General features: G+C 48.0%; 2 protein-coding genes and 1 long non-coding RNA gene across 6 annotated transcripts; 1 reads left to right on the plus strand and 2 right to left on the minus strand.

Annotated features, from left to right (window-relative positions):
- Positions 1 to 304: 304 nt before the first annotated feature.
- Positions 305 to 3,071, minus strand: Hoxa1 (homeobox A1). 2 transcript variants are annotated; one of them, XM_026400214.2, is made up of 3 exons: positions 2,678 to 3,071; positions 2,380 to 2,474; positions 1,823 to 1,897 (listed from the first exon to the last, which is right to left on the minus strand). In XM_026400214.2, the coding sequence occupies exons 1-2, from the start codon at positions 3,035 to 3,037 to the stop codon at positions 2,415 to 2,417; spliced, it is 420 nt and encodes a 139-aa protein (XP_026255999.1). In that variant the 5' UTR covers positions 3,038 to 3,071; the 3' UTR covers positions 1,823 to 1,897; positions 2,380 to 2,414. The 2 variants fall into 2 exon arrangements, with proteins under 2 accessions (XP_026255998.1, XP_026255999.1); XM_026400213.2 differs by having other exon boundaries at positions 305 to 1,897; positions 2,380 to 3,071.
- A 152-nt stretch (positions 3,072 to 3,223) lies between these two features.
- Positions 3,224 to 6,929, plus strand: LOC113190722 (uncharacterized). 3 transcript variants are annotated; one of them, XR_003301815.2, is made up of 5 exons: positions 3,224 to 3,506; positions 4,573 to 4,753; positions 5,836 to 5,997; positions 6,089 to 6,384; positions 6,792 to 6,929. It is a non-coding gene; the product is annotated as an uncharacterized LOC113190722 (long non-coding RNA). The 3 variants fall into 3 exon arrangements; XR_003301814.2 differs by lacking the exon at positions 6,089 to 6,384 and having other exon boundaries at positions 3,232 to 3,506; XR_003301813.2 differs by lacking the exons at positions 5,836 to 5,997; positions 6,089 to 6,384 and having other exon boundaries at positions 3,239 to 3,506.
- A 271-nt stretch (positions 6,930 to 7,200) lies between these two features.
- On the minus strand, positions 7,201 to 9,605 carry Hoxa2 (homeobox A2). The gene is made up of 2 exons (XM_026400212.2): positions 9,125 to 9,605; positions 7,201 to 8,484 (listed from the first exon to the last, which is right to left on the minus strand). Exons 1-2 carry the CDS (start codon positions 9,507 to 9,509, stop codon positions 7,745 to 7,747), a joined length of 1,125 nt encoding a protein of 374 aa, XP_026255997.1. The 5' UTR covers positions 9,510 to 9,605; the 3' UTR covers positions 7,201 to 7,744.
- Between the last annotated feature and the right edge of the window lie 5,503 nt (positions 9,606 to 15,108).

Here is a 15,108-nt window from a genome sequence, read left to right on the forward strand (position 1 = left end):
GGCTCTGTTTATATATATGTCAATGTTCAGTTGGAGGTGAAAAGGTTAGCACTTGACCCAGGAAGTATCCATGTTTGTTTCAAAAATAGATCTGCTTCATAAATTTCTTCACCATTCTTTTTTCCCATTATGAACTCTGATTATAATAAAAGAGCTGCTGTTACTTTGAAGAGACTCAAGGTATCAAATAGACATTGATTAAGTGAAATTACACTCATAGGGCAAGCTTCAGCTACATGATAATGAAAAGCACTCACTTTTATTTAAGAAAAGGCCCATTTCTTTGAAAATCCACACCACCCTTCTTTTATTCCCACATGAAATGAGTCAACTTCGTAGGAAGCAACAAATTGTAGCCCTGTGAGACACATATGCTTAAGCATACCTGAAACTTGAATATATTTATTACAGACATCTTAAGACCCGTAAACTCTGCTCTGGATCATATCACTCCAGGATCTCAGAGCTGTTCATGATTGTACAGGAAATGGGGAATATTGTAGGCTCACAAAGAATAACTGATAGAACTCAGTATGGTACTTCAGGGACATCAAAACATTGTGCGACATGCAAAAGACTATTCACGAATCACACAAAATATACATTCATTGTGCCATCCATCACATTAACAATTCAGCTGAAAATACATCATATCCAGCTAAAGTAACTGTGGAAGGAAGAAGTTGATTTGAGCAATACCTTTAGGTTCCGAATAATCCAGCACAAATTTTAATTGGTGGGTTGGCCAGAAGAATGAGAAGAAAGGGGTAGGGTTGGGGAGAGACTTAGCACAGGAAGCCAAGGTTTCTGAGCCTTGTGCCCTACAGGCCTTCTTAACTCACTAAAGGAACAAATTGAGACTAACTTCTGAGGCATCTGATTGGATTTAAATGAGGGAATTTATTCTTCACCTATAATCACATAAAAAATTGTACCCCTTTTGAGAGTTTGCCCACCCTGTCTGATTTAGTCACCTAATTCTAAACATTTCTAGAAAATTTGTATAAAGATAAATCTCTCAAGACAAAGTATTTACAACCAGCAAACTCACACACATGAAACTGAATTAAATTAAGGGATGGATTAATTGTGTAAACACACTCATAGTGCATGTCTTCATCATGAGCTCCTGGACACCCTTCCTCTAGATTCTACTTTTAAGGGCAAGGTAGGGGAGAACTGTAAATACACAGTTAGACAAGAGGTGAAATGCCTCCCTCTGGCATGTTTCTGCAGGCAAGGAGACCCTAGTTTCCAAAGGGCAACTGAAAGAAACAGTTGTTTCTATGAAAATCTCTTAAAATCAGGGAGGAATGCAAGAAATTAATGCTGGCACCAAATCAGGACTAAGGAGTTAACCTCTCAGCAAGTTTCTGGTCTAGAGTTTTCTGGAAACACATTCTCCTGGCCAGGAGCTCCCCAGATAGGATCAGAAAGAGAGACAGTAAGTGGAAAGGAAGATAAGCTAAGAATGTGCTTTGGGTAAGAAATCCCAGCCCCAGGAGAAGTCTGGGCTGTGGAGTTAGGGGCGAGGGTGGCCTTCAGTGGGAGGTAGTCAGAGTGTCTGAGGTAGAAGACCCCGGAGAAGGAACGCAGGGTGAGGAGCTGGACTTTTCCGAGGATTCCTCCGTCTTTTCGTCGCTTCCAGGTGGGGTAGCAGGAGAGATGGGCAACAGCCCTTCCTTTTCACGTTTCTTCTGCTTCATTCGGCGATTCTGAAACCAGATCTTCACCTGGGTCTCATTGAGCTGCAGAGAAGCGGCGATCTCCACCCTGCGGGCACGCGTCAGGTACTTGTTGAAGTGGAATTCCTTCTCCAGCTCCGTGAGCTGCTTGGTGGTGAAGTTGGTGCGCACTGCGTTGGGTTGACCCACGTAGCCATACTCTCCAACTTTCCCTGAGGTAAAGTAGGAATCCATTAGAGGAAAAGGTAAAATTTCTAAAATTGATAAGAGATCCTCTACACGCTTCAGAGCAACACTCAGGGGTAGATCAAGAACTTCTCCACACAAACCCAGCTGAGGAGTGTGAATGATGAGGTGTAAAATGTTAACCTGAAGTCAGCCATTAGCTTGGTCAGACCCATGATTAATGAAGTCTGGAGATATTAACAACACCATCACCACCAACACTCCCCCGCCCCCAACACACACATGCACACACACGCTTCCTACTTCCCGAACACTTAAATCAACCTCAGCCCATTTGAAAACACATCAGTACGAAAGATGCCTTTGCCCCAACACACCTGGTACACTCTTCCCACACCCTACAGCGCGAGTCGAAAGCAAGAAGCTTTCTAAAATATCATTATTAAATTTCTTCGGAAACTAAGTGAACCAGCTCATCAAGACTCATCCACTTGTCGGCAGGACTGACCTGTTTTGGGAGGATTTCTTTTGACTTTCATCCAGTCAAAGGTCTGCGCTGGAGAAGACGTCTCCGACGCAGGGGAGCGACAGGCTTCTTGGTGGCTGGCGTGGAGAGGGGACAAGGAGTTATTATACGTAGCCAGGGTCAGGCTCTGGTGCTCTTGTCCATATGAGTGGTGAATGTACTGAGGCGAGCCCACCGTGCCCCCAGCATAACCCTGGTGGTGGTGGTGATGCTGGACCATGGGAGATGAGAGATTTCCAGAGTAAACAGCGGAAGCGCACGGGGAGTACCCACCACTTACGTCTGCTTCCTGATTTAACCCATAGGGGCCGTAAGGCGCACCGAAGTTCTGCGCGCCATAGCTTGGACCACAACCCGAGTGGGAGTAGGACACCCCCAGGTTCCCAGAAGTCTGGTAAGTGGCCGGCTGGGGGTGGTGGTGGTGGTGGTGGTGGTGGTGATGGTGGTGTGGCGAGCTGATCTGCACACCCCTGCCCACAAGAAAGCGGTCGTCACTGCTGCAGCTGTTGGCACTGACCGCACACGACTGGAAAGTTGTAATCCCATGATCGGAGGGGTAGGCTCGCGCTGAGCAAGTCCCCGAATCACCACTGCTAAGTATAGGGTATTCCAGGAAGGAGCTCATTCTTGCATTGTCCATCTGTCACTGAGCGACCGGGTCCTGCGAAGCCCTGGGTGATCGTGCCAACTTTCTCACTTCCTCCATGGGGCCGGAGAAGAAAAATGATATGAATGTACAGTGCGCACGAGGGGGGGCTAGAGGGCGGAGGGCTCTAGGGATGGGCACGTGATTTCTCCAGCCAATGGCTAAGCCTCCTGCTAAAGTTTGCCGGCTCCGGCGGTGATGGATCACCGTTTCAGTGGCATTTAAATCCCCGGCGCTCCTCTGTCTAGGTGACGCGCAGCAGCCCCCCCAGGCAGCCCAGGCGGCCGCAGCAGCTGCAGCGGCTGCAACGACAGATTCCGAGCGCTGGGGCGAAGGGAGCAGAGGCTGCCTTCTGCGCGCTCCCGACTCCGCTCGCCCCCCTCCCCCCAGGAGGTGGGAGCTGGGAGGCATCCCCCGCCTCCGCCCCCTCCCCACCACGCTCAGAAAGATGAACTGGCAAGAGGTGAGAAGGGAAGAGGGCTCCTGGCTTCCCTGGGGTGGGAATCCGTGGGCTAGAGCTCGCTGGGTGGCCGCAAATACCTCGGCCCAGTCCCGAGAGCGCGGAGCAGGAAGGGTGGGAATCCAGTCGTAACCGCGCCCGTGTCCCAGGGTAATTCCACCATACAATCTGGGCTGTGAGGCCGTGGGGCCGTAAGGAGCTCGAAAAACGCTGGAGGAGGGCGAGGCTAGGTCACTAGCTCTCCAAGCTCGGAATGGAGAAGGTAGTGCGCCAAGAACTGACTGCGGGGAACCCGGGTGGGAATGGAAGGTATGAGAGCAAGAAAAGAAACTTCCCTCCTCCAACGAGGGTCTCCCCAGCCTTCTTTTCCAAACCCCGCTCGTCATTAGCATGACCATGAGGAGCCTCTGTAATTCGATCCCCAGGGACGACTGAGCCCTTGAAACCAAGCTTGCTGGAAAAGGCCGGGGTTGCTGGGCTCTTCTCTGCCCTCCCTCTTTCCTTGCTCTCTCCGCCCCTTTCTCCTCCCCACTCAGCTTTGCTAGGGGAGCCCTCTGAGATCCGAAGCAACTCCACTGCTGGAGTTTGAGGGGGTAGGAGAAGGGGGAGGGGGATGACGCTATCAAACGTGGCCAGCGTGGGGGCCGGGCCTTGAGCTGCAGGCCATCTGCTGGCTCTTAAGGACTTGGGAGCCTGCGTGCAATCTCTAGCGCTCGGAAGGCCGGAACGCAATTCCTACAAACATTCCGAACTCTCCCTGTTTCTTTTTCTGGAGGGGGATGTTAGGACTGCCTCCACTTTCCATTGCACCCCATCTACTGCACGTCTGGAGTGGAGGTCGGGGCTGGCAGGTGGGAGAGGCAGTGGACAGATGGCTGAGGGTGAATGGGACAGTTCCCTCTTCCCCAACATCTCCTCCCCTTTCCAACGGACTGTATAGTTGCTTGAGTGAACTTTCAAGTCTTTCCATAGAGAGATGCGTTCGTCACCCCAGGCCAGGGGTCCTGGTCTCCCTCACTCTAGTCCTATATTGATACTGCTGGGGTCGTTAATTGCTGTTTACTATTAGGTTTCATGTCAACCTCGGGCTTGTGGAGAAAAAAGGCCAAGCAGAGACTGAAAACTGATGCATTCTTAAGCAGAAGTCCAGAGATCATCTAAGAAGCTTTACAACCAAAGCTGCATAGATTTTACTTTGACATGTTTGTGACATTGGATCGGAGAGATGAAATTAATAGTGAGGATTATAGGTGGGTTTGGGGTTCCCATGCCCTCCTTTTCTACATTAAAAGAAAGGAAGTTTTTCTCTAGGCAGGCACATTTCAAATGTGTTAGTCATCCTTACATATATCTGTGTTCAGTTCTCATAAAGAAGTTCTCCAAAAACCTGTCCCCACAAGAGGGGAAATTTCTGTAGACCTTTTACTCTGAACTCCCTCAGTAGCAATGAAACATTTTCCCCAAACATTTCCTTTTGGAACGGTATTTGCCTATGACCTTTGACCCACCCCAAGCATGGAAAGAGGAAGAGCTCGGAAAGTTCCCCCTACCCCAATTTCAGCTCCTAGGGATCCTCATCCTGCAGAATGGGATAGACAAGGGGACCCTCTTGGAGATAGCCTCCTTGGGATCACCAGGGTTGGGGAAACAAGGGGGTCTTGTTGGGCAGGGGACAAGATGTAAGAGGGTCAGTGCTGGCAGTGAGGGAGATCCAGGCTCTCTGCCCGCTTGCCTCCTTCCTATACCTTTGTGGGCTTCCTCCGCTCTGGTTTGCAATATCCTCCCAGCCGGTTGTAGTTCGCCTGCACAAAGCCGCCTTCAGCCCCAGCCGCTGTCTTTTCTCTCCCTCCACCTCTCTTTCTCCTGGCCTGTTTTCCGGGGAACCTGCATGGGGTGTTTTCCTTTGGATCACAAATTTGCACTGCCACACAAGCCTGCATACATACAGGCCAACTACCATCCCACCTCTTCGCACTGCTCCAGCTCCCGCAGGCCGGCTCTGCCTCGGCTGGTCCCCCCCAAGTGCCGCTCTCCTGGAGTGGCTCACAAAGGCAGCCTCCCGCGGCATCCAGCCCATAGGCTAGGCTTCGGTAGCTCGGATCCTTCCCCAGCCTCCACACCACCCCTACCCCACCCCCAGGAATCGTGGGAGCCATTCTGCTGTATAAGAGACCCTTGGTCCTCTGGGCATGTAGGCCAGCGACCCAGGACTCAGCTAAAATCTCTTTAAATGCCTCAGGAGAGTGGGTGAAAGGCGAGCTTGGTTACGATTAAAATAATCCCCTGCAAGTATCTGGCTCTGCTCAAAACGCCTCTTTCTGGGCTCTTCTAGAAAGAGAAAGAGCGAGGAGGAGACAAAACGCCGCCCAGGCCCCGGAGCCGCTCATGGCATCCGCGGCTCAGCCAAGCTGTTGTTTTAAAAGAGCAATAAAAATGAATTATGACTGAACGCCTTCTAACTTAATGCTTTCGGACGGGGATCCCCGGCAAATACGTAAGAGGATTTTTATTTGTGCATGTGTTCCTGCAATTGATCTCTTTGATGACATTCTCATTCATAGAAAGCGTTTGATTTATGAGCTTAGGACGAATCGCATCCAGGAGCGGCGCAGCCCTGGCCGCAGCCCGGACGCCTTGCTCGGCGCTAAGCCTGAGCCTAGGTCCGGAAGCCTGCCACAAACGCCACAGGCCGCTGCTGCTGCTGCTGCTGCTGCTGCTACTACTACTGCTGGGATTTAGCGGGTGAAGAGGTGACAGAAAGTAGGGAGCAAACCCATGAGGAAAGATCACGATTTTATTCTAACTTCCAAGCCTTTGCTGTTAAGAGCAGGGTTCTTAAATCAACCGGCCCAACACACACGTGTTGCTGCGCTTTCTCACGGTAAGTAGCCCATAGAAGAGCACAGAAAGGGAAAAATAAACATGGGGAGACATAAAAACTGGAAAAAAAAAAAAGAACAGCCCCAAAACACACCCTAGGTCATATTTTATTGATATTTCATTTAAAGTGCTTTTTCTCTTTCTTTTCCTAACTGGGTTACTTTATAACCTAGGGTGCAGAAGCACTTCATTTTAAATCTCAACTTGCTAACCTGACTTCAAAGCTTTAATGATCCATTATTAGCAATGTAAACAGATTTAAGAATGAAATATTGATTTTTCTGACCCTGGATGTGGGGGGGAGTACCCTAGAATGACTGGACCAGACAATTAGAAAGAGTCTTTCCCGAAGTGCATTTTCCAGCTAGTAACCATTATTTTGTTTTATTGTTTTTCTCTATCTTTTAGGTCTGTTTTGCCTGAACCCATCAACAGCTGGGAGATTAATCAACCACTCTGAAAATGTACGGGGGATTTGTGGGGGAGGGGTTGGAATGTAGATGTTTGGAACCAATGTGTATAAATAAATGAATTGTTGATAACTTATTGACCTAGTAGCTTGTTAAAGAAACCCAGAGTTGCTCATTCCTAGAGCTGGGGTTTCAGTAGGCACTTTATTTCTCCACCTTCAAAAGCTTGAGCTTGCCCAACTCTTAGGCTGCCCAATCCTGTTTCTATTACTAATTTAAATTTATGGCTTGAGCCACTACACTGAAAGCCAAATCCATTCCCTTCCAAAAAAGAAAAAAGAAAAGAAAGGAAAAAAAAAAAACCCTAAAAACAAAAAGTACTTGTCAGAAGCCCTAGCCATTTTCTGGCTGTATTTGTTGCGGTCTATTGAAGACTTTGAACATGCCACATTAATAAATATATTAAAATTGAAAAAGAAGATAAATTGTGACCAGAATTTTATTTACCAAGTTAGACTAAAAGAAGAAAAAAGAAACCACTATGATCCTTGAGAAAGAGGGGGAGAAAAAAATAAAGCTACTTATAGCAAAGGAGAATTTATTCTACCAAAAATACGCATGACAATGCATCCTAATGTAATACAAAAATAAAAAGAAAGTGATGATACAATTTCTAATCACTTTCTTGCAGGCCTCATATATTGCTTTCAGGAAAACCACACAAATGGTTGTTAGGTGAGGTTTAAAACAACTAAAACTCCAATGTAATCTGTAAGAGATGACTCTGAAACTGAATCAGGGAATCACTAAACAAAATGCTCGACATTTAAAGGCGTAAGGGGGTAGGTCAAGAAGAAAATAAAATAAAAATCAACTCCCGGAATAAAAGAAGGCAAAACCACCTGGTGTGGGGGGGTTGTTTTGTGATGCTTTGTTTTTGCTTTAATGTTTTTAGTAATTCAGATGCTGCAAGTCAATTGTGGTGAGTGTGTCTGTAAAAAAGTCAAAGCTGTCAGCTGAAATATCTACAGGACTGTCGAGGGAACCTGGCAAACTGGGCGAGACTGCATCTGAAAGCTGCAGGCAAGAATCTGTGGAGAAAACGTTAAAGTCCTGCAAAGAGGGGACCTCGAGGGCCTCGGGACTGTCATTGTTTAGGCCAGCTCCACAGTTCTGGCCCATTGTTGACAAGCAGTTAGGAACAGTGGGTGACTGGTGCTGAAAATGTTTCAGATTTTTCTCATTGCTGGTTAAAGGCGAAACTGGGAAACTTTGGGAGTCGCCATTGTGTCCATTGGGAGCCTGCTGTTGCGAGAGGGCATTTTGCTGAAAAGTGTAACCTTCCCTCTCCAGAAGGGCCCCGGAGACGCTGAGGGCTTGCTCAAAGAGCGACTTCTCTTCTTCATCCTCCTCTACTTTCTCTGAGTCCTCAAGGCTTTTAAATTTCCCTTCACTGTTTTGGTTTTCCTTGCACTGGGTCTGTCTCTTGTGCTTCATCCTCCGGTTCTGAAACCACACTTTCACTTGTCTCTCAGTCAAATCCAGCAGCGCTGCAATCTCCACCCTTCGGGGTCTGCAAAGGTACTTGTTGAAATGAAATTCTTTCTCCAGCTCTAAAAGCTGCGTGTTAGTGTAAGCAGTTCTCAGGCGCCGCGATCCCCCGCCGCTGCCATCGGCGATTTCCAGGGATTCTGCGGAAAGGGAAACCAACAAGAGACACACGCACAGTTGGAGGTGGAGGGGTCCAAGAGGGATTATTCCACTGGAGAATAAATATAGCAGAAAAGATCAACTGCAACAAAATGGCCGCCCTGGATGCAGTAGAGCTATTGTGCTGCCTTTCCTGGGAGCTCAGCCCCGGGAAACCCCATCTCCTCCACCTCTATCAAATTCCTGCCTGTAGCTCCCCCCAACCTCTTCATCCGGGAGCAAACTTTATATTAGCCACAACACAATTTATAATTAATGCATCAGCTGCTTAGCTGAGCAAGAGCGATCTATCACTCTTCATTACTGTCAAAAAGCCAAACTCTAGGACAACTAGACAAGAGGAGGTCAGTTCCAACTCAAATAAATCATCCCACATTACACAAGTTAGGGAAAGTTTCCCCCTCCCTCCCTAAAAATATATGTCTCATTGTGGAGCACAGGATCTCTTCTCCTCTCCATCAAACCCATTCCTGAACCCAAGGGGGCAAGGAAAGGCAACCAGGCATCTGTCCCTCTCCCCCTTCGCTGCTATCCCGTGCTCCCCTCCCCCATAACCGCTCTCGGGGCAGCCCGGAGGGGGAACAGGGTCCTGGGGACCTGGGGCCAAGTCTTGGGACTGACCTTTGTGGCTGAGGCAGGCAGGGCCAGTGGTGGTGGCGGCAGCGGCGGCAGCCGGCGGCAGCGCGGTTTTCTTGGCCGCCTTCTTCTCCTTCATCCAGGGGTACTCGGGAGGTTGCAAGGCGCCAGCGGGCACCGGGCTGCCGCGACTGCCCGCGGGGCTCGGCTTGGGGCGGCCGCCAGCGCCGTGGCGAGGGTGACTGCCCGGGTTCAGGCTGGGAATGGTCTGCTCAAAAGGAGGAGGAATCAGTGTCGAGTGTGAAAGCGTCGAGGTCTTGATTGATGAACTTTGAAATGTATCAGCGACAGGGGGAAAAGATGTCAGGCACTCAGCGAGCGACGGCTGGCTATTGATAAAACCAATCTCTCGCTCAAATTCGTAATTCATGGCCTTCTCCTTGGAGCCCCCTCGGAGAAAAAGTTCCCTCTTTTGGAGGGGCTTTGGGGGGGCGAGGCCCAGGAAAAAGGCGAGCGCGGAGGAAAAAAAAATCTATCATAGAAGATCGCTGCTGGGGTGTTTTTTTTCTAATTCACTGATTACAGCCGTATGGGGACCGCGCTACTATTAAACTATTGAATTCATGGAGACAAGGTTGAAATTGGACCGAATTGGCTGTCACATGATTGCTTCTGCCCAATGACAATTTGGGCTTTAATCAAAAGAAGCCACTGTCTGTTTGATTGATCCAAAAAAGTCGGGAAGGAACGCCTCATTGGGGGCCAGTGAGGCTTTATTTACACTTTTTTCAGGACAAAAATATATATATGTGGATGTGGGTGGGAATGCCCGAGAGTGAGTGCGCGACCAGGGTGCCTGCCTTACTCCTGCTTAGCAAGGAATCGGTGTGTGCGCCTGGGAGTGTGTCTGAGTGTATGAGTGAGTGCGAGTGTGAGCCTTGCTGCGGGTCCCGCCAGCGGCTGCCCTCTGCCTCCCCCGCACACTCCGCGCATTGTTTGGGACTGTCGGGAAGACGCCTCGCACCTCACAAATCATTTAAGCACCTCAGTCTGACGCCTGCAGTCATTAACAAAGTAATCCATTAATCTTCAAAGTTTTGACACCCGAGGGCCCCCGCATCCCAGCCACATAAGTTCTGCTAAGACCAGAGGAAAGAGCAGAGGGAAAGAAGAGTTGGGAGATGGAGAAGAAAAACAGTGGGAGGGACAGGAAGAGAGGGAGAGAGAGAAAGAGAAAGAAAGAAGACAGAAAAGAGAGAAGAAAGATTTGGGGGCATTCCTTTTATTTCCCTATCCTCTACTTTTCCTAAAAACCAGTTCTTGGATCTCAGAACTGATATCTCTCTCTCTCTCTCTCTCTCTCTCTCTCTCTCTCTCTCTCTTCACCAGTTTCCCCTCCCACTCTCTCTTCTGTCTGTTCGCTGTCTGTTCGCTCCCCCTACCCCACAGTCCCTCGCCCCATTCTCAATGTCCAGCCTGGAATCGGCGCCCCTCGGGCCCCATTGTTAGCCGGCTTTTCCACCTCAGCTTTGCATCTGGCTCCAGGGGGAAGCGGAAAACGGGAGGCGGCTCTCGAAGCTTCCCGACCTTCCTGCGCCATCAACTTCTCAGGAGTGGCTGGAGAAAACAGATGCATGTGCCAATCGAGACAGCAACCCCAGGTCCATGTGTCCAAATCCCCGTAGCCAGGGCGGCGGCCAGCCAAAGAAATGCCGCCCCGAGCTGGCGAGTTCGGCTTCTGGCATTCTGGGTTTCATACCCTTATGGCTCGGGTGCGGTGAGTATTTCCGATTTCCAGGAAGTCTGTTGGAAGTTACCAGAAGCGAGGGAGAAGACGTTTGTTCCTCACTCTCTCTTTCTCCCTACCCTTCTTTCCTTGTCCTTGTCGCTCTGGTTGGGGGCTGGTTGGTTCAGATGTAGGAGTGTTCCTTGGCAGCCTGAATTGCTTCCCACACCTTCCTGCTCCTTGGACACCAGGGAGGTTTGCACCCGGGGTTCTGTTGTGGGAAAGAGCACTGTGGGAAAGACGGGGTGTCCCAAGGAGGGATTATACAGGTTTTCCTTCTCCTTCCTTGTCTCTCTTTTTCAATTCCAGGACTTGAAACTGTGTGTCTTGGACAGTACTGGGGGGTTGAAAAGATAACACCTTTAGGTACCAAATGACAACTTAAAAAAAAAAAAGCCCACCAAGCCAAAAAGAGGGCATGAGGCAGAGAGAGAGAGAGAGAGAGAGAGAGAGAGAGAGAGAGAGAGAGAGAGAGAGAGAGAGAGAAGAGAGAGAGAGAGGTCTGAAGGTACTTCTTCCCCCCCCCCAACCCTGAGGATGGTGATTGCTTTTGCTTTCTTTGAAATGGACCAAGTGATCAGACTCCCCTAGGCCGGCAGGCATCAGTGGCAGGAAAATAAATCATTCTGATGGCCAAGGAGAGAGAGGTTAGTGGGGGAGAAAAATCTTCGTAGAAAACAAGAAAGGCTGACCAAGGAGCGAGGGCAGAACTCTGTCTCTGAGGCCAGCATCAGAGGGGGTTTGGGTTGGAAATGAGATATTAAAGTGGCCTCCAACCTCGACTAGCCAAGAGGCATTGCATTACAGATAGAGATGCTATTTTGGAAAATGTGAGGTTTTTCAGTTTTCTTGCTTTTATTCCAAACAAAGCTCTGAAGGAAGTCTGGGCACGATCAATCTTGCTCACCAAAAGCCTTGACAGCTTCTGGCCCTTAAGAACACATTTCAGCTTCAAGCTCTTTCCAAGATCAAATGTGGCCGAGCAAAGAGGAGAGCAGGAAACGCAAGTAAACAAGGAAAACTAGTCTTTTTAAAGATATTTTTTGGCAGTGGAAGGGTTCTAGGGTTGCTTTTAGGAAAGGTGCTTTGTGGATTTGGTGATGGTGGCTTTTGGCATTTGCTTTTATCAGAAAATTTTGAGGGAAGGGGAGGGGAGATGCATAGAGGAAGCAGCACTGCCTCTATATAGCTGGGCTTTGTCAGGGGCTGCGTGGGTGAGAGCTTTCTGCCTGTTTCAGCCCCCTTAATTCAAATACCATCTGGAAGAAAATGCTTTTCTGAAGCTGCTCAACACTGAAATAGTCCCCAAATCTATTACTTTAACTCAGGATATATTTTAATAAGAATTTCTTTGAATATCTAGAAAGCTGGGGATGAGATCAATATTTTTCTTTGAAAGCCAAAATGAATGCCTTAGAGTGGCAAGATATGGAAAATCATATTAGATTCTCATTTTACAATTTCTGCCCTGAGGGAAGGAAGAAGCTTCTAAAGCATTCCTCTCTCAGCTAGAGTAGATTTTTAGAAATGGTTCAAATGGTGGTAACCCAGAAAGATTTTCATCCTTAGGTGGATATCCATATTCTTCGATTCTCTTTCTCTCCTTCTCCTCCTCTTCCTCTTCCTCCTCCTCCTTCACCTCCTCCGTATATACTGCTCCTTATTTTCCCAGGTAACTTACACATGTCTCTAAAATAGTTACTTAAAAAGAAGACTCCTGTATCTGCTCAGCGTGAACAACCAAAAGGTGGAACCTCCAATCCTCACAAAGGCTGATTTTCTTGCCTCTGCATTTCTGAGGTCTGATCATATTTCCCCAGGGAGGTTGGGGTAGGGGGAGCAAGACCATTTCCCTACAGACCAAACTCTTTGAAAAGAAAACATATATATTAGGAGCTGCAGGAGAGATGTGGAGAAAGCACCTCTGGGTGTAAGAAAAACACCCAGCTCTCTGAAGCTGCCTGGCTTTGCAGCCTCCGAGACTTTCTTTTTCTTAAAAGAAGAAAAGGTTACCTAAAAGCAGTTCCTTGGGACCTAACAGGTACCCAGAAATGGCTCCAGTGCCTACTTCTAAGGATCCTCTGAGGGCACTTCTCGGGAGGATGATAAAGGCCATGATGATGGATATTTTGGATTGCAAACAAAATGGCGACATTTTTCACTTCTGCCTCTGAGAGATACAATCCAGAGAGGATGGGGCTTATTTCTTACATCAGATACTTCTGATCCCCAGACGCAGGCGGTTCTTTACTCCCAGTTTTGAGGATGATGATGACCGGGAATGCAGCTCTGAGGTTTGCATTTTTTGAATTTAGATCCTTCTCTGAGCAATTATTTAATCAGAAGATGGAAATATGTTCTTTTACTGTGCCTGTCTTTGCCTCTTCCAGTCAGTAGGCAGCTCTATCTTAAATGCAGGAGTGGAAATGTAATATTTAGCTCCTGTAGCATCAAATGAAAGAAGTACTTATACAATTGCATTTTTATTAGAAAGATACCAATCTCCTTTCTCTCCCCCCCTCCCCCTGGGGCCATAAAAAGAAAGCTGGGAGGGAAGAAGGAGAGGAAATAAATCCAGAGAATGGCAAATGCTAAATTCCTCTAGGAAACAGATTCTAGCATTCAGGCAGTCCAAGGAAGGGATCAGGGAGATTCTCCTGAGTTTAGCCCTCTTTTTTTTTTTTTTTTTTTTTTTTTTTCTTCTTCTGGAGGTCTGGGGGAGTTTCAATCCCTTTAGATCTGCTTGGCTCTTCGAGGCGATTTCGGGAGAGATGGTTCATCTTCTGGCGCGATAAACGACTGCGAAGCGTCCGCAAAGGAGACCATAAGTCTGAACGCTCTTGGAAAGAGTTCTGCATCCTCTGCATGGTTGGTGATTCACGGGGTTAAGACGTCGGCTGGTTCGCTTTGACCGGAGCTGAAGAACGCGGGACGACTGCCCTGAGTTTTCCCTATGCGCGGCCGCGGGGCACCTGTGCGCCCCCCACCGCGCCTGGGCCCGGCTGCCTTTGTTTCTGACAACCGGTCGTTCCACAGCCCTGCGCCCTCCGCCTGCCTCCGCGGCAGCTGGGAACCAAGCAGCCCAGCAGGTCCGCCACACAGCCTTTCCATATCTGCCGCCACCAAGAACCCAGACTGCCTTCCGGAATATTCGCCGAGCTTTTAGGCGAGCCGCCGGCCAGGCCCCAAGCCCGAGGAGATGGGTAGGCGGTAGCGGCCTACTCCGCCAGCTCGCTTCCGCCTGAAGTCCACGCAGACACCCATCTTCAGCCAAAGAACCCCTTTTGAACACGGATGTTAATCAGAATAAAAACTTTATTTTTTTTTGTTTTGTTCTCAGAATGTGAGCAGCAAGGAATGTAGAACTCTCAAAACAAATCTTAGCATTTTTCGCGTTTACAGATTGGTTGTTCAGTTTTGCCGGATGTTACAAACCTAAATCACTGTTTTCAAACGCTGGATCCTCTCTGGTTTTATTGCATCATTACCGTTTTATCAAGGAATTACATTTCCCTTTCAAATAAAAATTTTATAAGTACGCCAATACACCATTGAACAAAAGGCCCAAGAAAACCTTCTGAACAATCAGGGTACAGAATTTCTTTAATATAAATACGAACGGATGGGGATAAATAATATTTAAAACTTAGAATATTCAATGCTTGCAAAAAAAATATAAATAAATCTGACTGTTCACCAGCATACACACACGGAAAGACGTACACTTAAGTCATCCTTGTACAGGGAGCCCCTGTTTCAAAGCGCCTTTGATTTTTTTTCTCGCTCTTTACAAGAAGTGCAATTTAAAAAACTAAAAATTAAAAAAAAATAATAAAAAGTAATCGCTCCCCCTCGGGAACCATAAAGTACGAACAAATTCACATTTGAAAACTCGACTAGAAAATTTGTTCATATACCCTGTTTCTGATCAAAGAGTGGAGAAGGTAAAGGGCGCAGGGCCAGTGGCCAAGCGAGGGGCGGGAAGAGATAAATATCGCTACTGATACTGACAGCCATTCCAGCAACCAAAATTGCTACGTCACATAAACTATAAAAATGCATTACCAAAGAAAACAAAACGGGGGGGGGGCGGGGGAAGGGAGCGGAGGAGAGAGAAAAGGGAGGGGCAGGAAAAACATTAAAAAAAAAAAGAAAGAAAGAAAGAAAGAAAGAAAGAAAGAAAGAAAGAAAGAAAGAAAGAAAGAAAGAAAGAAAGAAAGAAAAAAGGTGGTGGTGGGGGGGG

Source organism: Urocitellus parryii, chromosome 3 (assembly GCF_045843805.1).
Source record: "Urocitellus parryii isolate mUroPar1 chromosome 3, mUroPar1.hap1, whole genome shotgun sequence".
Lineage (NCBI taxonomy): Eukaryota > Metazoa > Chordata > Mammalia > Rodentia > Sciuridae > Urocitellus > Urocitellus parryii.